The sequence below is a fragment of the Diceros bicornis genome, chromosome 24 (assembly GCF_020826845.1).
Source record: "Diceros bicornis minor isolate mBicDic1 chromosome 24, mDicBic1.mat.cur, whole genome shotgun sequence".
Lineage (NCBI taxonomy): Eukaryota > Metazoa > Chordata > Mammalia > Perissodactyla > Rhinocerotidae > Diceros > Diceros bicornis.
The window spans coordinates 48,322,002-48,349,566 of NC_080763.1; the positions used below are offsets into that span (position 1 = coordinate 48,322,002).

Here is a 27,565-nt window from a genome sequence, read left to right on the forward strand (position 1 = left end):
GCGTGGACCTACACCACTTGTCAGCCATGCTCTGGCGGCGACCCGCATACAAAATAGAGGAAGACTGGCACAGATGTTAGCTCAGGTGAATCTTCCCCAGCAAAAAAAAAAGAAATAAACTGAGAGTTGAGGTAGATGTTAAGACTAGACCTGTCATTTGTAACTTCATATTTCAAATTGTGAATTTTATAAAGGTAATTTCATTGCTCTTATTAGTTTATTGTCATAAGAACTTATTATACGTTTATAATGAAAAAATACCATTTAGATTTTATTTTATATTGGGGTTCTGTATTACATTTTAATTTTTTTTTTGATGAGGAAGATTAGCCCTGAGCTAACATCCGATGCCAGTCCTCCTCTTTTTTTGCTGAGGAAGATGGGCCCTAGGCTAACATCTGTGCCCATCTTCCTCTACTTTATATGAGACGCTGCCACAGCGTGGCTTGACAAGCGGTGCGTTGGTGCGCGCCCGGGATCAGAACCTGTGAACCCTGGGCTGCCGCAGCGGAGTGCATGCACTTAACTGCTGCGCCACCGGGCTGGCCCCACATTTTAATTTTTTGATAAAGGATTGCAGTGCTCTTTATCTGTTTGTTTTTTCTTTGTGAGGGAGATTAACCCTGAGCTAACATCCGTGCCAATCCTCCTCTTTTTGCTGAGCAAGACCGGCCCTGAGCCAACATCTATTGCCAATCCTCCTTTTTTTTTTCCCTTTTTCTCCCCAAAGCCCCAGTAGATAGTTGTATGTCATAGTTGCACATCCTTCTAATTGCTGTATGTGGGACACCGCCTCAGCGTGGCTGGACAAGCAGTGCGGCAGTGTGCGCCCGGGATCCGAACCTGGGCTGCCAGCAGCGGAGTGTGCGCTCTTAGCCGCTAAGCCACGGGGCCGGCCCCTCAGTGCTCTTTAAAAAGCTTGAAAACTGCTACCCTAGGGAAAGGCATTGTGTTGCTCTGTTGGTCAGGTGCATGTCCAGCAGATGAGATGGCAGGGAACAGACACGACAGCTTGACTCAATTCTCACAACCGTTTACACAGGATATTAGGCGTAATTTTTCTCAGTGTTCAGAAATAACATTTAAAACAAAGGGCAATACGATCAAAGATAAGGCACACTAGGTTATAATAATTGCTTCCCATAGATACTGAAAGTCTGGGTCAGCACAGAACTGAATTACATGCTATTAAAATAAAAGAGAAGTAAAGTTACTGGACATATGCTAGTAATCCATATGAAGTTTTTGGACCCAGATCTTCTCTTTTTGACCCAGTTCTTGACAGGGTAGATAATTTGTTTAGGGAAGTACAATTCTGTTCTTTAAGTATGTACCATAAATATTGTGATTAAAGTACTTGAAAAGTAACTTCTTCAAGTTACTTTTGTATGAAGTGTGTAGATCTAAAAGTCACTGTCAAGATAAGTCTGAATTGGTTCTTTTATGGTCCTACTTCTAAAAACACAGGTGCTGTGTGTGCAAAGGAATCCTGTCTGGATAAAACAGGATTCCCTTTACCCTCTGACCACGTGGCTTTGTGTTAACTGTGAGGCCCACGTGTGTTACTCACCAGCACCTAGGTCCCCACCAGGATGTGTGGGAGCCTCTGGGCTGCCCCATTATTGGTAATTGTATTTACAGCAGACCTACTAGACCACCAGGAAACATCGCACATCTTGCATTCCACATGGAACCTGAGGTCCTGAAGTCAGTCTTCTGTCTGTGCTGCCCTTTCTGTTTTTGGGTTGCTAGTTCTCTACGGGGGTCCTTAGAAGCAGCTCCACCCACCTCCTTATTCTTTTCACACTGCTCCCCGTGTTAATATTTCTAAAAGATTTTAATACTCTAAACTCTTACCCAGGGTTACTGGGGAATGGGATAAACTGTTTATTAGAAATAGATTAATTTTTCCTAACATAATTTCCAAACATTAATGTTTCCTAACATAATTCCTAACATAGTTGTCTTCCTAAAGACAACTAGAATATACCAAAAAAATTAAAACACCAAATCACCTGAAATCCATAGATAATAATTATAACTATTTATTTCTTAACCAATACATCATACCATTCATTTCTGTTCAGCAACTCGCATTTTTGATGTAAATATTCTTTCATGGCATTATAAAGAAGTAGACTTTATACTTTTTGAAAGCATTAGAATGTAGTGAAATCTCCCAAACCCTCAAGCCCACAATGAAGAGAAACCCGCCTCAGTTCGGTGCAGGTCTACAGCAGTCCTTCCCGCTGGTTCTCATGGGACAGGGTCTAAGGTGGTGAGTGTAAGGAGGGTGGGAGTCGGGTGCTGCTCAGATCCCAGCCAGCAGCCAGCGGTGGCAGGGGGCGCGGGGTGGAGAGTGGGAGTGTGTGTGTGTGTGTGTGTGTGTGTCTTTAACATGAAATACTTTAGGAATTTGAGTGAAATTACCCTTCCATATTCTGCTGAGTGTCTAATACAGGAATATTATACATAACTCTAGTGTAGCACTGAAGTTTGAAGTGAACAGCAGGAATAGTACTATTTATGGAATTATATTAACATTTTAACATCCTTTTTCTGAAGAGCAGCAAGAACTTATGTTTTCTTGTCCTCCCAACATTTGTGGGGAGTTGGTAACAAGTTTTATTTTTCCGTTTTAAAGATGAGAAAAATGAAGCTCGGGCTGGTTAAATGACTTGCTCAGCGTCCCATGGTGAGTCAGAACGGGCAGGGGCTCAGGTCCCTGCTGTCTGGGGCTTCGGTACGAGACCGTCGGGTTTCCAATCTGCCAGGACCCAGGATGCATTGCTGCCTGTGGAAATCCATTTTCTATAATTAATTTTATTTTGGATTATCAACTGCATGTTTAAAATGTGCTATAGACTTTTAAAGTCAGTGGTTTCTTAAAGTTTCTGAAATGTCTAAGATGTTAGTGTTTTTAAGAGAAAGTCCTACCTGATTTCGGAGAGAACTTTATAGTTTAGGGATATAAAGGGATTTCTGTTGAAGCTAAAGCTTAAATGAATATGCTCTCTCCTGTGTGTAGCTTCTCCTTTGGTCACTGTCAGTGGTTTTCACTGTGGAATCTCCTTTATGTACGATTACTTGAAAACCTTTTTCTAGTAAGTATCAAGGAGAGTCCTAGCACAGTGCTAATCCGTGCTCTAAAAATGCTGAATTTTATTTTGATGATGGGTAGGCATAACTAGGTTATGTAAAACATAACCTAAGGTCTAGGACCTGTTTTATACTGGGCTGATAGAAGCAGACAGAAGGTAATCCCAAAAACTAAAGCGATTAAAAATGCTGCTAAGATTTTGTGACCTAGAAATACTGTAAGCCAGGCTGTGCTAAGTGGAAAATTGCCTCTTTTCTCACAGCAGTTTCATGTGGGCTCTCTCCGTTTCTGTCTAACAGGCCTAGCTGCCTTGTGTGACACTCACACTGTCTCCTGCATGACGGGCGGCACCTCCTCCAGCTTTACTTCTCTCTCCAGTGCTGACTGCTGTGTTTAGCAATCCCCTAGGATTCTTGTCAGAGCTACACCTCTCTGTGACTGGCCATTCCTTTCGGTGCTGCTGTCCTTTTGGGGGGTTCCTTATCTCTGTATACATGTAGCTTTGCCAGATATGTACTTAGTAATATTATAAGCTGTATTAATAAAAACCATTTACTGTGTAATACATGAGTTTAAAAATTGAGTGATTAGCTGTTCACTTTGATAAAAGGTAGTTAGAAATGCTCCACAGGTGTTATTGCAGTGGCATGACGGTGACTGTTGACACTAGCTAGGCTGTAAGAGTAGGGCATGTGCTGCTCCCATTGTACTCAGAGATCTGGTGGGACCAACCGGGGCTCTGGGCTCTCCCCTTAGGATCACACTCAAGTAGCATTTGCTGTGTAGTCTTTGTGTGAAATTTTGGCAATTCTGCTTTTCTCTACTAATCTTAAATGTTCAGTGATTTGTGTATTTGTGTCTTTCTAACTTCTAATAAACTCACTCTAACTGACCTGTGTCTTGGTGTCTGTCTGCTTAGTAGAACTTCTCACTCTTTCCATGGAATGCAGCATTGCATAGCTTCTAGAAGGAACAGGGCTACTGTTAATCTTACTAAGTGATTCATTCTGAGAATAAAAGTTGCTATAAACACATTTTTTTCACTCTGTGTTTTTGATTTTCATATCTGGATACTGCCAAATGTTTCACTTATTAATGTCTGAATCAGTGATTATGAAAGCTGGGCACTCTTTTACTTGCTTCCTGTAAGATGTGTGAGGGTTTTTAGTTATTTGTATAGAACGAGCATTTTATTTGATTTTCTAACCATATTTATAATCAACATTAGTAAAACTGTTCTTTAAAATTTTCTAAAGAAACAGTATGTCTAAGTATTGCATTTAGATGAAGTTGTTAAAAGGAAGTTGCCTGTCAGATCTGAATGTTCTGGGCCCGTACTGTTATGTGGACCAGACACTTCCGTACTCACTAAACGTGGGGTCTGACTGGTGAGAGTCCTAGACGCTGCCTTAATTTTCTTGAGATTTTTTTTGTGTGTTATCTTTTGTTTCAGAACAGCAATATAATTAATTTTCCTTTGGGGACGTTATAACTTTTGTTTGAGTGAGCTGCTTCATGTTCAAAGGTTTTCATGATCGTTGGATTATCTTTAATGAAATTTAAAATGGGTAGATTTATATTTGAAGTGTATTTACATACATGGCAAATTGGTAATTTCTGTAGGAATCGTATTACCAGCAAGTCACAGACAAGCAGGTCAACTGTGATGTAAATTCTTGTTTTCATTCAGCTTTGCCTCTTGGGGGGTTGTGGGGAACAACCACCTGCACCTTCACATTTGTTCACGTTTTTTTCAGGATGGCACTGGATCTTTAAAACGCAGTGGTTCCTTTAGCAAACTCCGGGCTTCAATTAGACGCAGCAGTGAGAAGCTGGTTAGGAAGCTGAAGGGAGGAAGTTCACGAGAGAGTGAGCCAAAGAACCCTGGGTAATTATCTCCAGCCCTGCTGACCATCCTGCCGCTCAGTGTCTAACGGCCATTTCTCCTCCAAGCACAGCATTCTCACCCACAGACTTCAGAAAAAACATTCCAACTTATTTCCCATATTTTAGCAATGGAAAAGTTTAGTAGTTTCAATCTTCCCCCAGGATAGGTTGAGAAATAATTGTGAAACTTCCTGTTTAGAGACTAAAAGGGCTGATGCCTTTAAAAGAAATTTATGGAATTCTTTGGTTTTGTTACATGTTCGAAGAAAACCTTAGAAGTGAAAAGTGGGAATATAATATTAAAACATTGAGCATATTAACTTGTTTACTCTAGATATGCATTATTTATTTCTTAAATTAGCATTAGTTTAAATCCTTTAAAATTACTTCTTTTAGAATAAATGCTAGCTACAACTATATTAAACTCATAAATATTAATATAGGGAGAAAAATGGTTTTAAATAGAAGGATCACAATTTCAAGACTTTATTATAAGGAGTTTTTTCAGGAGATTTAAAAAACTTTAGATTTTCTGTGTGTTTAGAAAAGATTCAGTCATGGGTCTTAGAGTCTTTTGAGCAATAACATTTAAGTTGTCAAAGAAATTTGGTTCTGAGATACTCTGTTTTTATAAGGTGTATTGGAGGTGTGGGGTTCTTTGTACTTCTCTGTTAGTGTGTTAACAAATTGTCCCAGTACGTGGGTTATTTCTGGTATAAATAACCACCTGTTTTTGGATGCTTTCTCACAGAAGCAGTGTTTTGTTAGCTGTTCTGTGAAACTCTAACTTCCTAAATGGTACCTACTCTTTAAAGATTGATTCTCAGTAAAACTGTATTTTACAAGTGATTCCACTTTAAGTTCTGTGGGTAAGAATTCTAATGTCTCAGCACTGTGAGACCAACTTCCTTTGGACAACATATTGGAAATATTAAAGTTTATGTCTTTTCAGTTGTTTCCTTTGCTATTTTGAGGTATATCCACTCTCATTCCTCTCACTGTCAGTCAGGGTCTAACTCCTGGGGATCCCTGCTGTTACCCAGTCCCCCCCTCAGCTGGGGGAGCAGGCCCCAGGGTGCAGTGAGGGAGCAGAGGCCCAGGCCTGCTCTTAGCTCTGTGCCCCCTAGACATCTCTCTGCTTGTGGATGAAGACGTTTCTTGATGGCTTTTGAGACAAAAGGAGTGATTTGGTTTTCGTAAGTGGCTGTTGCCTTGCTTCTCAAAAATGTTTACAAGCGCGTTTCTGTAGAGGGAGTTTTATGAGTTCCGTAGACATTTGTTGTGAAAACCACCTGGAAGATCCAGCGTTTGAGGCCAGTCTGGGCTTCTTGGAAGTGTGTGGGGCTTCGCAGCAGACTGCCATGCTGCTGTCTGGAGAGCACCAGAGTGCCTATGATGAGACAAGTGAACACTTATTTGGGGAAGCAGGTTCTGAACTGCCTCTGGAATAAAGGGCTCTTTATTACAGATTTCCAAAACTAAAATGATAGATTATCTCTCTGAATTTTGAAAGATTAAAAATTTTTCTTACAGCCTTATGAGAATCTGAACAGATTGTTGTGCGACTGCTTAGTTTCCGTTCCTTTGATGGAGCTGATGAGTGGAAGTGATCTGTACGTCACAGTGCTCTACACAGGCTGTTGTTAGTTCCTCCAGGGAAAATGCACTGGTTATTTGAGGTTCTGGATGTTTCGAAGCTTTAAATGCAAAGTCCAGTTCTGGCACTAAGTCCTATGACATGGACCTTCCTTCCCTCGTGGCAGAGTTCAGAATTTTTCATTCTCTTTCTTCCATGTTTTCTGTCTCTCCTTGCTGTGATATAACAGTGTGCGAACATTCCCTAATATGGTAAATATTCACAGTGCTAAAAACACTTTGCCAGCCTGACCTGATGTAAAATAGACCTGTATACTTGCATATACTAACATTTTTCATATATATTATTTGAGATGATACCTCACTGAACTTTTTGAAAAACTAAATGACTTTAGAAATTTCATCTCATAAAATAACATAAAATGGAATAATCTTTCCAGGTAAGAGTAACAGTTTTTACTAACTAGACCAGTGGTTCTCAAACTTAAGGGTGCATCAGCATCTCCTGGAGGGTTTGTAAAATACAGACTGCTAGGCCCTGCCCCTCAGTTTATGATACAGTGGGTCTGGGGGGGCCCCCAAATTAGCCTTTCTGTCAAGTTCCCAGGTGGTGCCGGTGCTGCTGGTCTGGGACTGCATCTTGAGGATCACCGACCTAGGAGATCCAGGAGCAGTGTTCACAGCTCCCCACTGGGTATGACTCCACTGGGTTACTGCACTGCTAATGTGAGCGCCACAGGTGTAACTGAATGGCGTGGGCGCAGTTCAGAAGAGTCGGGGCAGAATCGTTGACAGGAGTCAAGTTGTTCTTACTTTCACCTTGTAAGGAATAGGGAGTTTGAGGAAAAAGGTTGTGTAGCTTTCTTAGGAAAAGTTAATTGGCCAGTTAAATAATAGAATAATTAAATATGCCAGAATGTGACTTACTTGTGATTTGGTTTGATTTTATCCTTTGTTCTTGAATAGTTCTAGGTAGAGAAAAACTTACACAGAACTGCAGCAACACCTGTGTAGGATTCGTTGGGATGTTTTGTTTTGTCCTGGTTGGGACATTTTGGGAGTCGGTTTTACTTAAGGATAAGTAAATGAAGGTGTTTGCTTTTGGTATAGTTTATTTAATGAGAACTTAGTGTCTGCCATTTGTTGGGTGCCACGCTCATGGTGCTGGTGGAAACGTGGGCCATGACCTGGGCCTTCAGTCCTCGTTCCCAGAGCGTTCCTGTGTGTGTGTCTGCTTGTGCTCACCCTTCAGACCTGTGTTTCAGCCTCACAGCCATGCCCTCAGCTCATGGAGTAAATGATAGTATTCACTGTTTATGTCGTAGGTAGCTCAAATTCAGAATTACAGATCCTATTGCAAACATTTACAAATAACCCTTAGTATCGGTTATTTTAGCTTTAAAAGCTAAGGTGACTTTCTGTTTGAGGGCATCCGGGGTGGTGGTAAGCAAATATAGTAAATTTACGACTATCTGTAATTTAAGTTTAGGTTATAAGGTATTTTGTAGGATATTTCATCAAGTATTTTAAAAGTGTCAAATGGGAGAAAAAGTAAACATATGTATAAATCACTATATTCCTTAAAATGTAAAGCCATGAAATTTGTTTTAAATTTTGGATTCTAAGCAGAGAAATACTAGCTTCAGGTCTATTTTACTAATGAAAAAATTTGTTTTTCCCTACTTTTAATATAGAAAAACATATAAAATACAGAATATATTTATGCATCTGATCTTAACAGTGAGTTTCGAGTATCTCTAACACGGTCTCTTAGGGTTATGGTTTTCCATGAATCTTGGAGGTTCCCTGCCTGAAACTCACCTGATGAGGCACTGTGGACGCACATGCTGAATGGGAGTGTTGCATCAGCAGAGCCTCTCGGCTCCTGTGTGAGCCAGGTTTTAAGAAGTGAAAATATACTGACACTTGGAGTTTACGTGTAATACTTTAGGACAAATGTTTGGCTGAGAAAGACACAGAGAAACTGCCCTTTTTTTCTACTGGGCGCTGAATACAGTTAGACCTGGGATATGCGTGTTAAGAATTGGGTGGCCATCCCACTCCGAGCGAGAGGAAGGCCCCCTCTCCGTTAGGACCCCTGTGGTAACAGAGGCCTCTGGCGGGCGGCTGTGCTCTTTCCTCGTGCTGGTTGACCGATGTGTCGATGCTTTGTCCTTGCATGTCCACTGTCCCGGTTGCAGCATGAAGCGTGCCAGTTCTCTGAATGTGCTTAACGTGGGTGGCAAGGCAGCCGAAGACCATTGCCAAGTAAGGAGCCTGCCCTGCTTAACGTCCTTGGCCACCTAGACCAGGTTAGCGAGGCTGGCCGCAGCCCTGTCCTTGGCGCCACTGCCATTTCAACAGCCTCCTGGTGAAAATTTACATGTTTCTGATCCTTAGACAGATAGGCATTGTGGTATTTTCACATTCTGCCGTAACTTGACTATGTGAATTATGGGAATGTTCACATTGTGAACATGCTCAGTATATTAATTAATGATCTTTAAAAATAGTTTACTTGACCTAATTAAAAGTTAAATATTCTGATAAAGTAATATTAAAACTTAGCCAATTAATTTATATTAATATATTAACATGTATGTATGATTTTAGCCTCTAATAAATTTATAACTAATTCATTGTTTAGTTAACCTGTTGCTCAGTGTTTTAAAACTATTCAAAACTTCACTAATGTAAGTAACTGACACTGTCACTTTGATACCAGGATGTTGAGCACTGTCAGCTGTCAAAGTCTTGCACGAACGTGTTACCTTCACGTTTAAAACTGTTGGCATCCTGTTCTTCATCAAAAATGGCCTTTTTGTCTTCCATTTCTTTTAAATGTCTGGTGTGACTGTCAGGGTGCAGCCAGGTTCCTGGACCTTACCGCCTGGCCCTGTTTCTCAAGTGTGCTGAGCAGACCAGGCAGCTTGACCTTGTGCAAAAGAGAAACCTGGGACTTAGCAGTTGCTGCTCCTCTGCCGGTGACCAGACTTCCTGGTCACCACACCTGTTAGTCAGCAGCTGGCCCAGTTGCCCCAGTCCAACTGATAAACTGTTTGACGTACACTGACAGTAACGGACCTGGCAGGTAGGCTGACCTTCTCCTCACCCCCAGCACCCTGGGAGGTGATTGTTCCCAGGGTGCTTTTCAGCAGGCCTCTAGTTAGAAACCACAGATGCTGGTGGGATGTTGGGTAGCTTGCGTTAAGCGCTCCTGGTAATGAGAGTAAAAGCAGATATTTTTGTTGGAAAAGGTCTGGAGTTGACAGTTCTTTCCCTGCCATTCCTTGGTGTTGGCACCTGCATATTGGAGCATCAGGACTCTGGTGCATTGTCTTAGAGTCGTGCGGCTGTTACTGTTAGAGCTAAGACCACTTGAAGCTGGGGTCATTTGAAGTACTGGTTAAGTATAATCTTTCCATTTGTTTTTTCATGCAGGAACGAAATAATTGTCTGGCAGACTCGAGACCTCTGAGTGCCAGCCACACTGACCTGACCCACTGAGGGTCGGAGCAGAGCTAGATAAAATCCCCGAGACTAACGAAGCCCTGAGACCCTCAAAGCTTTGCCGAACCCACTCTGCACGGGAGGCCCCTGGGGTCGCTCCTTTTCTAGATAGTCACCTCCAACCCCCCGCAGGTTTGCCCTGAATTCTGTTAAGCAGTCTGCAGTCCTAGTGACCGAGAGCTGTCGAAGCACGAACGTGAGACCGGGCCGGGCGCGGCGGTTGGGGAGGCAGACGTGGCACCGGCAGCCGGCTTCAGCATGTTCGGAATTGGCCGCTGCTCATGGACACTTGTACTTTCTGCCACGACACCAAAATCTGTTTTAAATTTTAGTGTTGTATTAAGGCTGTAAATTAAGACCCTGGAACCTTAAACTGCATTCTTTTAGAATAAACATCTAATGATCTGTGGCAGTAATGCCTAGAATTTAGAGGAAAGTGTCTGATAAGAAATGGGAGAAATGAGTAACTTGCTGGGAGGCCTCCTTCCTTCTGGGTCTCTGTTTCTCGAGTCCCAGTGCCTGTGGTGTAGGACCCCCACCGCCTGTCCTGCTGGATGCCTCTGGGCTCCCACGCCCACCCCTTTCTCTCCTGGCCCCTGTACACTAAGCAGGTAGAGATGTGTGTTTTATTTTTAGAAAGTTTTTCTTTGTAGAGTTAAGTAACACAGGGTGGATTTTGATAGGAACATTTTCAGATCAACCCTGAGGTGTTATTCCTTAAGGGAATCTGTGAGACTAACTGGCAGGTTCAGAAAATACTAAACAAATGACAAGGTGTCGGTAGTTCCAGATGACAGAGGGGCAGGTCCATGCCGATGAGCTAGAATGTGAAGATTCAGCCTTTAGATTTTTTTTTTTTAATTTTATTTATTTATTTATTTATTTTTCCCCTAAAGCCCCAGGCAATAGTTGTATGTCATAGTTGCACATTCTTCTAGTTGCTGTATGTGGGACGCGGCCTCAGCATGGCCGGAGAAGCAGTGCGTCTGTGCGCGCCCGGGATCCGAACCCGGGCAGCCTGCATCGGAGCGCACGCACTTAACCGCTAAGCCACGGGGCCGGCCCCAGCCTTTAGATTTGAAGGGGATAGGAAACACTGTGAGAGCATCCTTGTGAACTGTTGTCAGGTTTTGATATTAATTTATTTTAATGTAATGATATAGGTGGTGTCACAGCGAAGGCACTTGTTTTTATTTGCTCCTAGCCACCTTTTCCTCATGAATTGCACTGGGCCAGGGTACCTGCCCACTGGGGGTCACTGGGAGGGGCTCCCTCAGACTGCACGTGTCCTTCAGGCCAAGTGTGGCCTTAGGGCTGAGGGCTGGAGGCAGCAGCATCCTGGGGTTTTGTTACAGCAAGGCTAGACTGTACACTTGAGAAGTTTCCTGTCACTTGATAATATGTTACCTCATGGCATAGCTTGCTTGTGTTTGTGGAAATGGGCTTGTTTCCACCCAGAGACAAGCGCTTGTAGTGCATGCGCGTGTGCTATGTTGAAGGTGCCGGCGGGGCTGACACAGGCCTCCTACAGCTCGTCTGCTTTGGCCATGCTGCTTTCCTCGGCTCCTGACTCCATTTAGGTTTTGCAGTGTCTGATGGATCAGGAACTTATTTTCTAAATGCTGTCTAGAGGTGTGTAAAAAAATGTGATGCGTTGTGAGAAACCACCAAAAAAGAAAGAAGAAAGCAAAGCTGTCCTCGCGTGGACACTGTGGCTCTTTGAAATTCACACTTTAGGTGCCATGGGGTAACATGTGTTGTTGCCTGGATGCAGTGTGCTGTGTCTGTGTGCCACGTTATCACCAAGTGGGAGGGACCAGGGTGCCGTCCTGTCTCCTCCTTCCACTCCAGGTGAAGTTTTCTTCTCCCCAGCCACAAGCCAGTACATTGGAAACCCACTCAGTTTTCCTTAGTGACAGTTCTCTCTGGAAAAACAGGGGCATTCAGAAAGAATAAACATGGAGCTGAGAATAGAATTTAAAGTGCCCAATTGGTGGAAACGGACCATCTTTGCAGAAGCTTTTGTTGCATCTCGACCCTGCCAGCCCCAGCCCCCTCTGAGGGCCGTGGTCGCCTTTGCAAGGTTGTGTGGAAACAGTGTTCAGAGTAAGAGAAGCCACAGGGCCTCCATGAAGCCAGGTCGTAAAAAACCTTCATGTTGCAGAGGGGATGCTACATGGGAATCTGCAATTCCTCATTTTTGAACTTGTATCAGGATAGAAATGAGCCAGGTTGTAACCTACGTCAAGTCTGGTAGTCTGAATTTTAACCTCCTTGGAGAGAGCAGCAGTGTGCCTGGCCGTCCATCCTCCGAAGGGTTTTGCTTTCCTGGTGAGGGGACCTAAGGGAGCCAGCACCCATTTCTACAGAGTTTCTATCAAGTTATTGCCCTGGCCAGAGGACAGACAGGAAGTGGATGAGACCTGAGGGGTGTCTGCGGGACCCACCTTGGCCCATGTGTGAATGGGAGGGTCTGTCTGAGGGCAGATGGCATGGGAAAGCCAGGGTCTGCAGCACTGGGTCTTTGTGTTCATAAGTTGGAGGGATTCGGTTATTTTCTGGAATTAAAAAAAGTCCTGTCATATATTTGGTCAGAAAGCTGCTAGGAATATCATGTAATTAGAAATTCAGTGTTTATAGTAAAATATAACTATTGCTAAGGATATATAGTTTACAATTTATAGAATAGATCTTTCACTGTCAACTTTATAGAATGTTCTTGGAAGGTATGTTACGTATATGAGGCTAACTTCTGGTATGTTCATTTGCACTTAGTTTTGAGCACTGTACTGTATGATCACCAGATTTTTGAACACTAAGATGGCACTCAATAGCCCCGGCCAAAGGTGCGCTCAGGTCAGCTAAGTGAGGCTTAGCAGGGCAGACATCGTCGCCCGTGTACTCGGGGAGCCATCTTTGGGCAGGCACGTAGACACGTCCTCTGTTGTGAATTAGTTCCCCAACACTGGGGGGGGGATTAAAGTGGTTTATGCAGTGGTGTGGAACTCAGCCTGGGGGATCGTGGGTCTGTGAGGACTGTCTGACTAGCCTGGAGAGCACGTCATGGAGAGGAATGTGCACCCAGAGGCCCCAGGACAGCAGGGGTGGGGCGCTCTGCAGGGATCACCGCTCCTGCCCTGCACACTCATGGGAATTGTGGGTGTTCCTGAGACACGGAGAGAAAGCCCTACTGCAGACGTGTCCTTTGGCCTGTGGGGGGGCACCTGCGGGGCAATGTGCAGCCGTCAGCCTGGCAGGCAGATGCGTGTGGCGGCCCAGGGGTTGAGCACTGGTGCTGGGGCTCCTGTGCTGGGCTGCACCTGCCAGAGCGTGGGTCGTCGTTAAATGTATGTTCTGTCCTGGAGCTGTTGTTTTCTTTTCTCATTGTTGGTGTGACTTGCCTAGGAAATGATGTAGAATTTTTATATTTAATTACAAAAATAAAGTGTTTTATTTCCTGTTGTAAAGTCCCTGTACTTTTGCAGAAAGGCTCTTTTGTAAAACTCCAACCCTGAAAGAACTTTTTCCTATTTTACACCAGCCATTCTGAACTGTGAGGGTCACAGACTACTTTGAAAATGTGGTGAGAGTTATAAATGGATCATTCTGCTCTAGAAAAACATACCAACAGAAAGAGTCTGCCCAACTACAGGGATTTATGACCCCAGCCCCAGTGCTGGCCTGGGTGAGTCCCTGCCGTCCTGGCACCAGCCCTGGGGTTATAGTGTCTGGCTCATGGAGTTGTGGGAGGGTGGCCAAGTCATGCAACTGTTCTGTGCCTCAGTTTCCCTGAGTGAGGGTGGTAACAGTACCCCTCTCCAAGGGCTGTGACGAGGACATACGTCAATGTGGATGAATTACTTTAGGACAGTGTCTGGCAAAGAGCAAGTCGCTAGTGAAAGGGTCCAGGGGCTACAATTGCAGTCACTTAGCACATTTATTTGTCCAAGGCTGACTCTGCCAGGCAGCATGGTGAGGCACTGGGGAGAGGGGACGATGAGGATGAAGACAGACACAGCTCTGCCTCTGTGGAGGCCCTGTCCTCTGGGCTGGGCAGTCACGTCCCTTGGTGACTGCTGGGCCTCGTGCCTCCACCACCAGATGGTCAGATTCTGGAGTTGGTAGCAAGATGTAGCAGGATCCTGTGCTGACGGGAGGTCCCGCTTTCTAGCTGGAAGTAAGGCCCCCAGACACAGTGTGGGAGCTGGGTCTGTGCAGATGGCCCTGCCAGGCTGTCCCACCATGTCCCCGCCAGAGTGGACGCCCTGCCAGGCACCAAGGACACACCAGGATGTGCTTTTTTTAAAAAATAAAATTCTTGTTTGCCCAGACCTGATTTTCCTAGCAGATGGGCCAAGCCAGTGCCCACAGCTGTGACTTGCTCCTTTGTCTAGCTGTGGCTGGTGGCAGAGGCAACACAAAAGTAAAAGAAGCACCACCCCACCCCCAAACTCCTCTCCTAAAGTCTGTAGCCTAAAGTCAGCTTGGTGTCAGTTTTTTCCACCCCGTTCCAAACTGGAGTTTTGGGATTGGTGAGTGTGTTGGGGGCTGGGACCAACACCCCAACAAGGGGAGGGTGAGGGCCAGCAGGTGGCTCATCTGACTGTGGCCCAGTGTGGCGGGAGCAGTGGGGGAAGGGGGTGCAGCCTGTGGGGAGGAGGGCAGGAGGCTGCAGGAGGGTAGAGTGGAGACCCCACTGGGCAGGAGCCGGAGAAGACTGTTGGCCCCTATCCTGGGTGGGAGCTGATGTGGACAGAAGATGGAGAAGGCTGTTCCTTGTGAGGCCGAGGGTTCCAGGAGCTCACTGTAGAGACACCCGGAGAGCTGCCAGTCCCTGCAAGGGCCAGTGCAGCAGTGGAGGACAGGTCCTTATGACCTAAGAGCTGGGTGTGTCCCAAAACCCAGGGAGAGGAGGGAGCAGCCCCCAGGTCTCGGGTGGGGGGTCATCTGCTCACTGTCTTCCTGACGCCCTGGAGGAGACTAATCCAGTGACGGGTGTGCTGACTCAAAGACATCAGTCCCCTGCATCCGCGGAGTATGGAAGGCTCTGCCGGGACCTGGCCGGTGTCGGGCACTTGCCGTGTCAGCAGGCCTCGGTCCCAGGAGTCCCTCGCACGCCCTCGGCGTTGACTGTGTAGGAACAGGATGAGGGGGGCAGGTGAGGGGCGAAGACCACCCTCAGAGTGCGGGCAGGGTGGCCAGGTGGGGTGAGGACAGTCTCCTCGGGGCGGTGCCGATCGACCATCAGCCTCATTAAGAGCTGGTTAGACCAGGTTATTCCGAGGGCCGGAGAAGTCCGCTCATCCCAGTGTCTGAGACAGAAAACAGGCCCAGCGTTACAAAACCACGGTGGCAGGACACGCCGCCCACACTGCCCTCCTACTCAGGGCCCCTGCTCACCCTGATGGCCCAGGCACCTTGCCGCGCTCCTCTACAGCCTCCGTCACCTGGAAGGTCCAGATCAGCGTCAGTTGCAGCGAGGACCCCACTGCCACCTGACCCCACTGGACTGGCTTTGCCCTCCCTGAGGGTCTTCCCTAAAAGAGGAGCTCTCTGAGTGCACCCACCTCTGGGGGTGGGCGGGGTAGGGCAGGGGCAGGGAGGGCCGGCCCACCTGGTTGACACACAGCACTGGGCTCTGGAAGGTGTAGCTCAGCTGGCGCAGTGTGGCCCCGAGTGCCTGCAAACACCTGGCCCTGGGGGCCGAGGCCGGGCCATCAAACTCACAGCGGAATGGGGCCGCCACGGAGTCGATGACCACTAGGCGCACCATCCCCCGAGACAGCAGCACGGGCACCTTCTTACTCACACAGTCCAGCAGGGTGTCCTGGAAGCCGAGGGGAGGCGGCTGTCACTGTCCCCACCACCCACATTTCCCCTCTTCCCTGTGCCGAGGGAGCCCCCCACGTCCTGCCCATCTTACTTACCAAGTCCCTGGTGGGCCTAACCCCCGACCCCCTCAGGGCTGTCACAGTGAGCCCCTCCTTCAGTGACCCTGCGCTGGGTGCTGACCACCTGGACCCAGCCACATGGCCAAGGCCAGCCTGTTACCACCACAGTCACTAGACTATCCTCATCAGGTGGCTCTGGGGGCAGCTCTGAGCCCTGCCAGCTCCACCCAGAAGAAGGAGGAAGGAGGCAGCGGTTGGGGGTCTAACTCTGTCCTGCACCCAGCATTGCCTTGAATGTGGAGACCCCTGGGCTGGGGTGGGGAGTGCAGGTTGGGGGCTGCAGGTGCAGGTGCCCCCGGGGCCAGCCCTGCCCATCCTCCAAGGCCTTAGCCTTGTGTTTTTAGCAGCTCTGGCCTGGCCGGGAGGCGGAGATGGCCAGGATCCCCAGGGTGGGTCAGGGTGTCCTCAGGCCTGCCCCTTGTGGCCACTTTGCCCTGCCGGCCTTGACTCTCAGGCCCAAACACAGGCTGCCCCATCCAGAACTCTTAAGAGCTGTCGAGTGTCTGGTTCCTAGCCCTGCCTGGAATGAAATTCAGTTCTGTGCTTAAATCTCCAGGGTGTCTCCAGTAGAGCCTCTTTTTGTGGAAAATGACAGCAGCAGTAGTGGCCTAGAGGACGCTAACATTAACGTGAGTCCTGCACCCTTTCAGCACTGGGGCACCTGGGGCTGGGCAGGTGGTGGCTGTGCCCCCTTGCTGCAGGGCCGGGACTCCGCAGCATCTAGCTTGGAGACCCCGTCCCTTGGGAAGTGGAAGTGGGGACTAGGGCCCCAAGGCCCTGCTTGTGCAGAAGCAGCAGGCCCAGGTCCACCCCACCAGCCTCCCCAACACCAGGGCTCTGGGCTCCGGGGAGGCTCGCACCAGCAGCAGCCCCCACGCCCCCCAGTCTCTAGGACACCGGGCAAGAGGGTGGAGGTCTCTTGCCCCCAGAGCTGTTCCAGAACAAAACTTAGAAATGCCACCACCACTGGGTCTGGGTCATCTGGCCTTGACACACTGCCTTCTCTTGCAGTGAAGCTGGATCTGGCCCTGGAAGACCCAGGACGACGCTGCTTGTGTGTGGCCTGAGCCGGCCCTGTGACAGCCAGGGGACGATCGCTGAGGCTGGAGGGCCCTGGAGCTGGGAGCCTGCAGCACTAACCTTGTCTTCTCTGTGTCCCCACACTGTGGAGCACGCTGTCATACTAATAACCACGCTGCTCATCAGGATGCGCGCTGATCACAAAGCCTCGTCCTAGAGGAGGCCAGGGCGGGCGCAGCCTCCCTCCTGGACCCCCGTTCCGGGGAGCCCCCGAGGCTGTGTGCTGAACCTGCACGGAAAGGCCTCTGGCTGCCTGGGCCTCTTGTGCCGTTTCTCATCATGTTACTTCTCCACGTGATAATGTATTTTATTGTAAATTTTTTAAAAATTAAAAGTTTATAAGCCTTATCCTTTACTTGAAGTTCGTTATAACAATTCTTAAAAGGGGGAGAGGCCCACCCAGGAGCTGGGGGCTCTGCCCAGCCGCAGCTGATGTCGAGAGGCCTCTCCTGGGAAGCCAGGTTGCATGGAGAGGCCCCCGCCCCATGCGAAGGCTTCACCAGCTATTTTTGGTATACTGGTTTATGCTGACTTCCTGTCCTTCCTTTTGAATCCTTTCCGTTCATCATTCATCCTTTCATCAAATAATGATCTAAGCTGAAAAGCTGACCAGGTCACGGCCCGCTTCCCCGCCCACCTGCCTGGCCCCAGCAGCCCTCCTGCCCACTCCTTGAGGGTTATCTGTCCACAAGGAGGGAGCCCACGACTTGGTGATGCTTCCAGATGTGGCGTTCCTCAGTGGCGCAGCCAGCTGGCGGTCAGCGATCTGAGGGGGCTGGGTGCCCACTAGGCCTTGGCCAGGTGGGGGGCCCTTGTGCTCCGACGAGGGGGCTTTCCTCTCCATCAGAGGCAGAAGTAAAACCCAACACAGCCTCCTCTCACCAGGACAGCCAGCCTGGACAGCAGGTCCCATCCTTCTCTGGGCAGTGGTCCCTTTAGGGTGACCAGGTGAGCAGGCGGCGCTCGCCCCAGTTGCAGCCTGTTCGAGGGGACCGAGGGGCTCGTCTGGGGGCAGGAGGTGGCGGGTCAGGCGCCCTCGCCGCCACCTGGGGGGCCTCGCGTCCCGACTCTTCCCTCATGGGTGGGGACACCCAGGTCAACCTGAATTTGAGGTGACAACTCATGCTGCCCATCCGGACGGGGCATACCACACCGGAATGCGCCTCACGGCCGCCTGCCCCACAGAGCAGGGCTGGAGAGACAGACGGGACACTCACCACGTCGGCTGCATGCTCGATGAAGATCTGGTTGCCAAATCTGATCTTCCTGACCATCTCTCCCGGGATGTCTGTGCGCAGGCAAGGCTGCTGCGCGATGAGCTGCTGCAGACGCTTGTTCGGGAAGACGTCTTCGGTGCACACGTAGACAGCCCCTGGGAAGCCAAGCGCCAGCACGCCCATCAGGAAAGGGGCCTGTGGCCACCACACAACCCCAGGCAAACGCTTCCCCTTGTTTCTGACACTGCCCCACAAAGGTTCTTCCCCTCCGACCCTAGGAGGGAGGCAGGCCAGCGCTGGTCTCCCACTGCAGCCACTTTGCCAACAGTACGTCACCCTGTGGGTCTGTCCCCCACGCTGTTGCGAGTGGAAGTACCAAGGCCAACAGGCTTTTGGAAATGCCCCCTCCTGGAAACGCAGGGAGATGCCCCTTAAAGGCTCCACTGTGCAGATGTTTCCTCGATTCCACTTTCCAGGCTCCCCCTGCAATCCTGGGCTACGTGGGGATAACTGTGTCTTTGCTGCGACTGGAAAAGCCAGTGAAAAAGTAATGGGCAACGTGTCACCAGGAACCTGAACACCCGGGGGCAACATGCTGGCTGGGGCCTGGACCCCCCCACCAGAGAATGTACCCTGAATCCTGCAGCTAAAAAGAACCAGGGGCCACCTGAAACAGACCCTAACGTTGTGGCCACTGATTTTCAATGAATGTCCCAGGACAATTCAATGGGGAAAGAATAATTTTTCAACAAATGGTGCTGGGACAACTGGACATCCACATGCAAAAGAAAGAAATTAGACCCTTACCTCACACTATATACAAAAGTTAAACTATAGTGGATCAAATGTGTAGAGCCAAAACTATAAAACTCTGAGAAGAAAACATGGGTAAATCACCATGACCTTGGATTAGGCGGTGGATTCCTAGATAGGTCACAAAAAGCACAAGCAAGAAGGTAAATTGGACTTCATCAGGATGAAGAACTTTTGTGCTTCAAAGAACACCATCAAGAAAATGAAGACAACCGCAGAGAGAAGAGACTTCTGAAAAGAGTCTAGTATCCAGATTATATAAACTCTTACAACTCAACCACGAAAAGACAACCCAAATGTAAAAATGGGCAAAAGATCTGAATAGACATTTCTCCAAAGAAGATATGCAAATAACTAATAAGCACAGGAAAAGATGCTCACCATCGTTAGTCAGGAGGGAAATGCAAATCAAAACCACAGTGAGATCCCACGTCACATGAGGATGGCAAGAATCAAAAACACAAGCAAGGGTTGACAAGGACGCGGAGAAACGAACCCTCACACCCTGTTGGTGGGAATAAAATGATGCAGCTGCTGCTCAAAACAGTCTGGCAGCTCCTCAAAAAGTAAACGTGGGGTTACCATATAACCCAGCAACCCCACTCCTAGGATCCAGCCAAGAGAAACCAGAACATGCCTCTACCTAAGGCCGTGTGCACCAATGTTCACAGCAGCATTAGTCATAAAGCCAAAAGGTGGAAACAACCCAAATGTCCATCTACAGACGAATAGGTAAACAATTGTGGTAGGTACACCCAATGGAATATCATTCAGCCATAAAAAGGAATGAAGTACTGACAAATGTTCCAACATGGGTGAACCTTGAAAACATCATGCTGAGCAAAAGAAGAGAGACATTCAAGGCCACATTTGTATGATTCCATTTATATGAAATGTACAGAATAGGGAAATCCATGGAGATAGAAAGCAGACAGCTGGTGGCCAGGGGCTGGCGAGGGAGAGACTGGGGAGTGATGCTAACGGGACTGGGGTTTCTTTTTTGGGTGATGAAATGTTCTGGAATTAGATAGTGGTGATGGGTGTACAACTTTGTGAATATACTAAAAACCACTGAATTGGACATTTTAAGTGTGAATTTTAAGGTAAATGAAATACATCTCAAAAAAAAAAGAAGGCTTGTGATGTGGCTGAGTGCTGGCTGTGCTCTGCCAGGACCCCCAGGGCCCACTGCTGACCTTCACCCTCTCCCTGCCTGGTTCACGGCACAGCCTCGGGGAGGGGACGCAGAAGAGAGCCAAAAGCACCACACCCACATCAGCATCCTACTTGTGAATGTGTGTCACTTGATCTTGATCTAATTTTGTTTCCACAGAATTTCAGACTCAGAGAAGATTCAAGACAGGACAGGAACCACCAAGTCTGAATCTGTGTCAGTGGTCAGCTCCTGACCGTCAGCAGCATCTTAACCTTCCTCGGCACATTCCAGATCACTCCGGTGGGAAATGCTGCCTGGAGAGCACTCCCAACACGGCTGAGCCCCTTGCCAGGAGGCCCACATCATCCTCGAGGCCGCCGGGAGCGACCATGTTTTCCACATTCTGGGAGAAAGGGCGTTCTGGACGGAAGGTTCAGAACCCACCGAGTCTGCACCTGCGTCGTCCTCTAAGCCCCTCTGCCTGTCTGCAGGTTTTGTTGGGAGAGGTGTGCAGGGGCCTCCTCCGCTGTCCCCACCCAGAGGGGCTGCATGGCCGTGGTGGCCTCGGCAGATGGCAGCAGGCCAGGGGCGGTTTCCTTAAATACAGGATTTGAAGTAACTCCAGAGCCTCTTGGCCATTCTTTTCAAAATTAGGGCTTTTCAGATCTGATTTAGGGAAAAGAAGCCATTTTCTCAGGAAAATGTGCATAATGGACCCAACATTTAACATGCTCGCCTCCCTCCCGCCCTCCCTGCCAGGTCACCATGGGACACGCCTCTTTATTTTCCTTCCGTCACTGTGATGGTCACGTCTACGTCCCTTTCCTTTCCTGGGGGCTGCATCTCTGGAAACGGACACTGGTCAGCCTGAGGCCGACCTCCACACCTGCCAGTTGCAGCCCATCCTGCTGGCTCTGCTCCCTGGATCCGACGGATCTCTGTGGAACCTCACTGGCCACCCCGGAGCTCCGCCCCTCAGAGCCTCAGGTCCCCTGGCTCCGAGTTCTCTGAGTCCTTGCCCACGTGCGATGTTCCACAGAGGAGGCAGGTGCAGCTGGGAGCACAAGCCTCAGACCCCCAGCGGCGTCCCAGTCCCCTGCAGGGGTCATGAGGAATCACTGCGAGGTGACGCTACTGTCACCAAGAGAAGCAACCCCGGGTCTTGTGGTGATGGTGAAGGGGGTGAGACCCTCCAGGCGAGTGGACAAGGTGGCGTTCTCCACGTGGCAGGGCCACATGAGGCTGGGGTCGAGGGAGGAGCGAGCGCACAGTGGGGCTGCCGCACTGTGCCTGCTGTGTCCTGGCATGAGGGACGCAGGCATCGCCGAGGGACATTCTCAGGGGTCCAGAGGTGGGAAGGGAAGGGAGGAGGGGTCCGGCCCCAAGCAGCACTGAGGACCTGCCCCTGCTGTGCTGTGACCTTTCTCCCACCGAGTCAGAAAGCACCTACTATGTGCCAGGCGCACACTGAGTACAGACGAGGACCTGGGCCTGGACCCAGCATGAACACAGGTGCCAACGGGTAACTGCTCGTGTGACGGTTCCAGGAGAGAACAGGGATCCCCAAGGTCCCCGCTGGGCCAGAACATCTGGGGTCATCATGGAGCAAAGATGACCAGGCTCAGGAGAGATTCAGAATCCAGATTCGACTGCCCTGTGCTCCGCCCGTCATCCCCACGCTCCACACCCAGCCCATCTTGGGCGCAGCCCCCTCCCCACCTGGCTCCCTGAGAAGGCAATGGGGCAGCAGCTCCGTGTGAGTCATGGTGAAGAGAGGACCTGCCCAAAGCCTGGCATGAGGACACGCTGGTGAGCAATGTGGCTCCCGTTTCGTTTCTGAGCAGACGCAAGTCCTGTCTCATGGCAGCTCTTCTGTGGGGAAACTGAGGACTCCCACTTTCAAGGCCAAGTCCGTCCACCCAGGCACCAGGACAGCCTCAGATGGTACAGCAGAGGGTGCCAGGCACCCAACCCCCAAGCCTTCCTGGGCCACACCTTTACCCAGAGACACAGGGACAAGAAGTGACACAAAACACCCACCTCTGGTGTGAGCAAGCCCCAGGCTCGGTCAGGAGACCCCAGCACTAAACCCATACGGCCCGGGGGTCCGGCAGGCACCGGGAGCTCACGGTGCTCAAAGGGACACGGGAGTTTCCAAACCAAGCTCCGCGTACCAGAGCCCCGCCAAGGGTCCCAGCTAACAGGGAGGGACTTGCTGAGGTTGAGTGACAGATGACACCAGAGCAGCAGGTCTGGCACAGCGTGAGGAGGCGGCCTGGCCTCAGAAGGCAGGGTCCAGATCTCGCTCCGCTCCAGTCCCAACCCAGCATGTGGCCTGGGCAGGTGCCTGCTCTGGCTCTAGTGCCCCGTCTGGGCAGTGCAGCGGGCGGACGAGCCAAAGGTGGTGTCCGCGAAGTGCCGCCATCCTGTGTTCACATGCAGTTTAAGAGCAGTAAGGAATCGCACGTCAGTGCTGCTGGAGTTTTATAAGAGCTAGGGAGCTACCAGGAAACATCACGTTCACTCCAGTTATCTCAAATTTGATAAAAACAACTTGAATTGTTAACACCTGAAAGACCCAAATAGGCAGCCTCCAAAAGTCCCCCTAACGCTGGGCAAGCCTGTGCTCATGTCACAAACACATCAACCATGCAGGGGGACTCGGCTTGCCGCCCCCACATGCACGGCCCGGCCAGCCTCCTTGTCCTCGAGCCTCACCCTCCTCACTCCTTCCCAAAAGGAGAAAAGCGAAATATTGTTTGTCCCGTGTTCCTGGCTCTGGGGGCCAAATGGTTTGCAGGTTGGTGGTGTGAGCACGTGTATGTATGAGCCTGTGGGAATCCGCGGGCCAGGCCCACAACCCCCAGGGCACTTTGTGCTCAACCGGCGACCGCCTCTAAGGCTCCACGCGGGGACAGGGACTGGAGGGGGGCGCTGCTCCCATGGGGGCAGGCTGCACATGCCCGCCAACCCCTCAGGCCACCCCCTTCAATCTTCTGTGAAGACAGATGGGAATCGTAGAGAACAGCCCTCAGACCCAACCTCAGTGGAAAGCAGCCCAAGAATGGAGTTGGGACCCCCTAGAGCTGACGGCCAGGACCCCCGCCCCCCGCCAAAGCGGGCGGCCACTCACCGGCCTCCAGGCCCCCGTGCCGCCGCGGGAGCTGCACGGCCAGGCAGAGCTGCAGCGCCAGCTGGGTCTTCCCGGCGGAGCTACGGCCGGCCAGCTCGGTGATGCCGTCCAGGGGCAGGCCGCCTCGGAGGAGCCCGTCCAGCACGGGGCAGCCCAGGCTCAGGCGCTGGTGCTGTGCGGGGAAGCTCTCCTTCTGCCGGAACAGGTGGAGCGCTGCGGGTGGGGGGTTGTCAGCCTGGCTCTCCTGCCCATGCCCCTGCTGCTCAGCCTGCTGGCGCTGAGTGGCAGGAGGACAGAGGACTGCGGTCACATGGGTGGGCAGGGTGCCGGAGGGCAAGGAGGCGGCGGCCATGGCCAGGAAGCCCTGGGCAGGTCCCTCCAATGCCCAGGCCCCTCTGGCCATAGGGCCCCTCCAAGCTGCAGTGCTCTGTGGGCACCATGGGCTCTGGGCTCCCCTGGATGCCAACTCACCCCTGCTTCCTGTGCCCCTAGGCCTCGTCCCTTCTTCTGTGGCCCAAGAACTGACGAATGCATCGAGGGCCCCATGGCCCTGCAGTCCTCGCCCTGCCCACCCAGTGTGTCCCGATCCCGACGCTGTGACCACGGCTACACAGTTATTCCTCAGTGGAGTCTGTGCACACGGCCCCACAGCCTGGAGCTGGGGAGCGGCGACCCAGAGGAGGGCTCCGGCTAAACCCCACGGCACCGGGGCAGAGCAGACACTCTCCTTGCCCACCTGTCAAGACGCTGCTTCCCCGCAGGTGCGAGGAGGCCGTTCTCAGCAAGTGCTGCACGTCAGGGCCAGAAAGCCCTGTCAGTCTCTGCAAGTCTGGTCCAGAAAAATGCAAAACCTCCTTTACTGATTTCAGTTTGGCTGGAATAATACAAATAAATTACAGGGCAAGGTCAGACTATAGTAATACAAGGCAACAGAGCAGGGACAACAGGTGTTTTTAGGAGAGTTTTCTTCCAGTTCTGGGGACCTAGTGGGCAGGGGCCAGAGCCATCGCTCCCCGAAGCTGTGGGAACCCCACCTCTCGGCTGCAGCAGCAGCGGAAGCCAGACGTGCAGAGGGGCATCTCCCAGGTGCCGAGAGCAATGGCCACCACCCACTCCACGCCCCAGAAACCTCTCTCAAGGAAGGCCTGCACGAGATGCAAGGCTAGAGGGTGAGCCCGGGGTCGGGGAACCGTGCACAGGGGGGTGCAGAAGGAAAGCTGAGCCATCACCCAACCAAACGTCCCCTGTAGCAGACAGCCGTGAGGGCGAGGTGACGGGGTAGCGGGACAGCCAGTGGGGCGAACAGAGAAAAGAACACGTGCGAGTTAGAACGCCAGCGGGAACAGCTGGGTGGGTAGGACTACAGAGTTAATACGTAGAAGGATCCGGTATGTGGGGAGGAGAGTGAATAAATTAATTTTGGGCTTGGATAAGTTCACTATTTTCAAACTAGTAGAAAGAAAAAATATGCTAAAAATATATCCAACCAATCCAGAAGGAGGCAAAAAAGAGCAAACAACAACACAACAAAGAAAGAGGACACACAGCTCAGCACAAGAGGGGCGAGTTACACCCAAATTTACCAGGAATTTATCGCTTAGACACATACGCACCAAATGTTCCCGTTACAACACAAAGACGCTCAGACTGGATGAAAGGAAAAACAGGGCCAGCCCCGTGGCTTAGCGGTTCAGTGCGTGTGCTCCGCTGCTGGCAGCCCGGGTTCGGATCCTGGGCCGCACCGACGCACCGCTTGTCCGGCCACGCTGAGGCCACGTCCCACATACAGCAACTAGAAGGATGTGCAACTATGACACACAACTATCTACTGGGGCTTTGGGGGGAAAAAAAAAAAAGGAGGAGGATTGGCAATAGATGTTAGCTCAGAGCCGGTCTTCCTCAGCAAAAAGAGGAGGATTAGCATGGATGTTAGCTCAGGGCTGATCTTCCTCACAAAAAAAAAAAAAAGGAAAGGAAAAACACAACAAAACCACTGACGTGCTCTTTGAAAAACCAACAGCCGAGGGTGGACGAGCGGATGTCACCAGGCTGTGGCACCGGCCCCGTGCACTCGGGGTCCACGTTATGTGATCAACGAGCGTCCTAACGTTGAAGCATCCCTAATGGATACGCCGGGAGGCAGGGAAGACGAGACGGGGTTCCCAGCCACGCAGCTGGCCCGGGGAGCAGCCCGTGCAGGGGGCGCTGGGGATGGATGCACCAGGAAACAGAACGGGTGAGCCGTCCACCCCTTTTGTGTTTAGGAAAGAGCGAATGGTGCTTGACAGACCGACTAGAGGACGTGGGAAAATCAGCAAGAAGTACACAGAAAACGTAGCATGTGAAAAAAGGAGGCAATACTAACTTTGGGGGAAAAACCAAAGATGGTACAAGACAGGAAACAGTCATAACCCCCTGGGTCAGCGACGGCCATTATGTCCCCTGTCACAACCCTGACGGTTGACATGACCCAAACTGTGTTCCAACTGTGGGGGGAGGGGACGGAGGAAGTAGGGGCATGGGGGCGAAAGCAAGCCAGCCCTCTCCCCGTAACGGGAAGTCTGTGAGCAGTCGATAACACGGACAGATCAAACACAGCAACACAGGCACATTATTTAGGAACCCACATGTAAAAACAAAAAAATCGCCTAAAGACTCCTAAGTGCCCAGCAGTTCCATTTCACTTTTTAGATAATACACACGTATTACTTTGATGAAAATAAAATTAACTTTAAAAAAAAGTCCTTTCAGTTAAAAACACACACACAACTGAAAAAAAGCAGCACATTCCAGCATCAGTGCACTGATCAGGATCAACTGACTTGGGGACTGAGCCCCGGACAAGCGACCTTCTGTTAACTGGTTTTACATAAAGCATATGTATGCACATTCATATATGTTACATAAATGTCAATAAACGTACCTTTCTTAATTGCAGCAATAATTCTCGGATTCAGGTCTAACTGATCCAAATCCATGTCTTCAATGGGTTGACCACAGAGACGACTCACTTCCCAGGGACACAAATCCTGACACACTTGCTGTCAACTCGAACAGCCTGGGAGCCGAGGGTAGCAGAGTACCAGCAGCCGGGTGTGCAGCCCCTCTGTGACAGCTCAGAGGTGGGAGGAGCGTCTTCACTGTACCAGGAAGACCATCGAGGTAAGTAAGCCTAGGGCAACACTTCTGTTGGAGCAATTTACATCTAGAAATTATCTGGAAACTTAGAAACCTTTTTTTTTTTTTTTAATTATTTATTTTTTCCCCCAAAGTCCCAGTAGATAGTTGTCTGTCACAGCTGCACATCCTTCTAGTTGCTGTACGTGGGACGCGGCCTCAGCATGGCCGGAGAAGCGGTGCGTCGGTGCGCGCCCGGGATCTGAACCCGGGCCGCCAGCAGCGGAGCACACGCACTGAACCGCTAAGCCACGGGGCCGGCCCAGAAACCTTGGACTCAATCCACACATGGATGCATTGCAAGGAATCCACCCCCCCACCCTCCCACATTCTGAAGGTCAACACAACACACGGCCATCCCATCTCAGCCCCTGAGAAAGTGTCAGAACAGCCCTGAGTCCCAGCCCGGGGCCCAGCGTCCAGGTGCGTGTTCTGCTTCAACCCACCTCTCCCGGCAAGGACAACGGGTCCAGTCAGAGAGCCATGCGTGTTGGGCTCACTCGAATTCTTTTGCATTCTCCAGTTTAATTTCCCTTAAATATCTCTCCACGGGGAATCTGGAGAGTGGAAAGAGTGAGTTTGGGTCTTGCAGGATGCTCAGGGAGTTGGAACCTCCAGGACCACAAGCTGTTTCAGTGGAGAACAATAGAGACTGTGTCCGGCCTGGCTGTGGGAGGCGGCGAGCCTTGCCCTGCAGCCCCCACCCCTCACTCAGCCAGTAATGTTGTGGTGGCCCCTCCCAGGAAGGGGAGCTGGCAGCCCTACCATGGCCCGAGCACTTTATAAAGGCAGTGGACAACAGGAGCCTGACCCTGCTGAGGGGAGAAACCTGGCTTTTCCCACCTCCCACCGTGGCTGGCTGCCACAGACTCAGCCCAGGGTCACCCCGGGGCTCTCCAGCAAGCCATTCTGCATTCCCCTTGAGGCCGCCCAAAACAGCTAGGC

At 50.3% G+C, this 27,565-nt stretch overlaps 2 protein-coding genes across 24 annotated transcripts in view; one reads left to right on the forward strand and one right to left on the reverse strand.

Moving 5' to 3' along the window:
* Positions 1-17,472, forward strand: part of KLC1 (kinesin light chain 1) — a 66,904-nt gene extending 49,432 nt beyond the window's left edge. For 5 of the 19 annotated variants that reach the window (XM_058567801.1, XM_058567795.1, XM_058567794.1 and 2 more), the window contains 3 exons: positions 4,858-4,988; positions 8,785-8,851; positions 10,025-10,509. In XM_058567801.1, the coding sequence (XP_058423784.1) occupies positions 4,858-4,988; positions 8,785-8,851; positions 10,025-10,090 (264 nt within the window). In that variant the 3' untranslated portion in view covers positions 10,091-10,509. Of the gene's footprint in view, positions 1-2,644; positions 2,696-3,399; positions 4,556-4,857; positions 4,989-7,183; positions 7,278-8,784; positions 9,230-10,024; positions 10,510-16,600; positions 16,674-17,055 lie in introns of those variants that run through there. The other 14 variants (XM_058567807.1, XM_058567810.1, XM_058567809.1 and 11 more) reach the window with 11 other exon arrangements.
* XRCC3 (X-ray repair cross complementing 3) lies at positions 14,012-26,897 on the reverse strand. 5 transcript variants are annotated; one of them, XM_058567817.1, is made up of 8 exons: positions 26,367-26,394; positions 25,057-25,235; positions 24,180-24,317; positions 23,444-23,656; positions 18,342-18,496; positions 15,708-15,920; positions 15,494-15,540; positions 14,012-15,405 (listed from the first exon to the last, which is right to left on the reverse strand). In XM_058567817.1, exons 2-8 carry the CDS (start codon positions 25,226-25,228, stop codon positions 15,177-15,179), a joined length of 1,167 nt encoding a protein of 388 aa, XP_058423800.1. In that variant the 5' UTR covers positions 25,229-25,235; positions 26,367-26,394; the 3' UTR covers positions 14,012-15,176. The 5 variants fall into 5 exon arrangements, with proteins under 5 accessions (XP_058423800.1, XP_058423803.1, XP_058423798.1 ...); XM_058567820.1 differs by lacking the exon at positions 25,057-25,235 and having other exon boundaries at positions 26,367-26,882; XM_058567815.1 differs by lacking the exons at positions 14,012-15,405; positions 15,494-15,540; positions 15,708-15,920 and adding exons at positions 17,547-18,129; positions 18,718-18,868 and having other exon boundaries at positions 26,367-26,419.
* Positions 26,898-27,565: the final 668 nt, after the last annotated feature.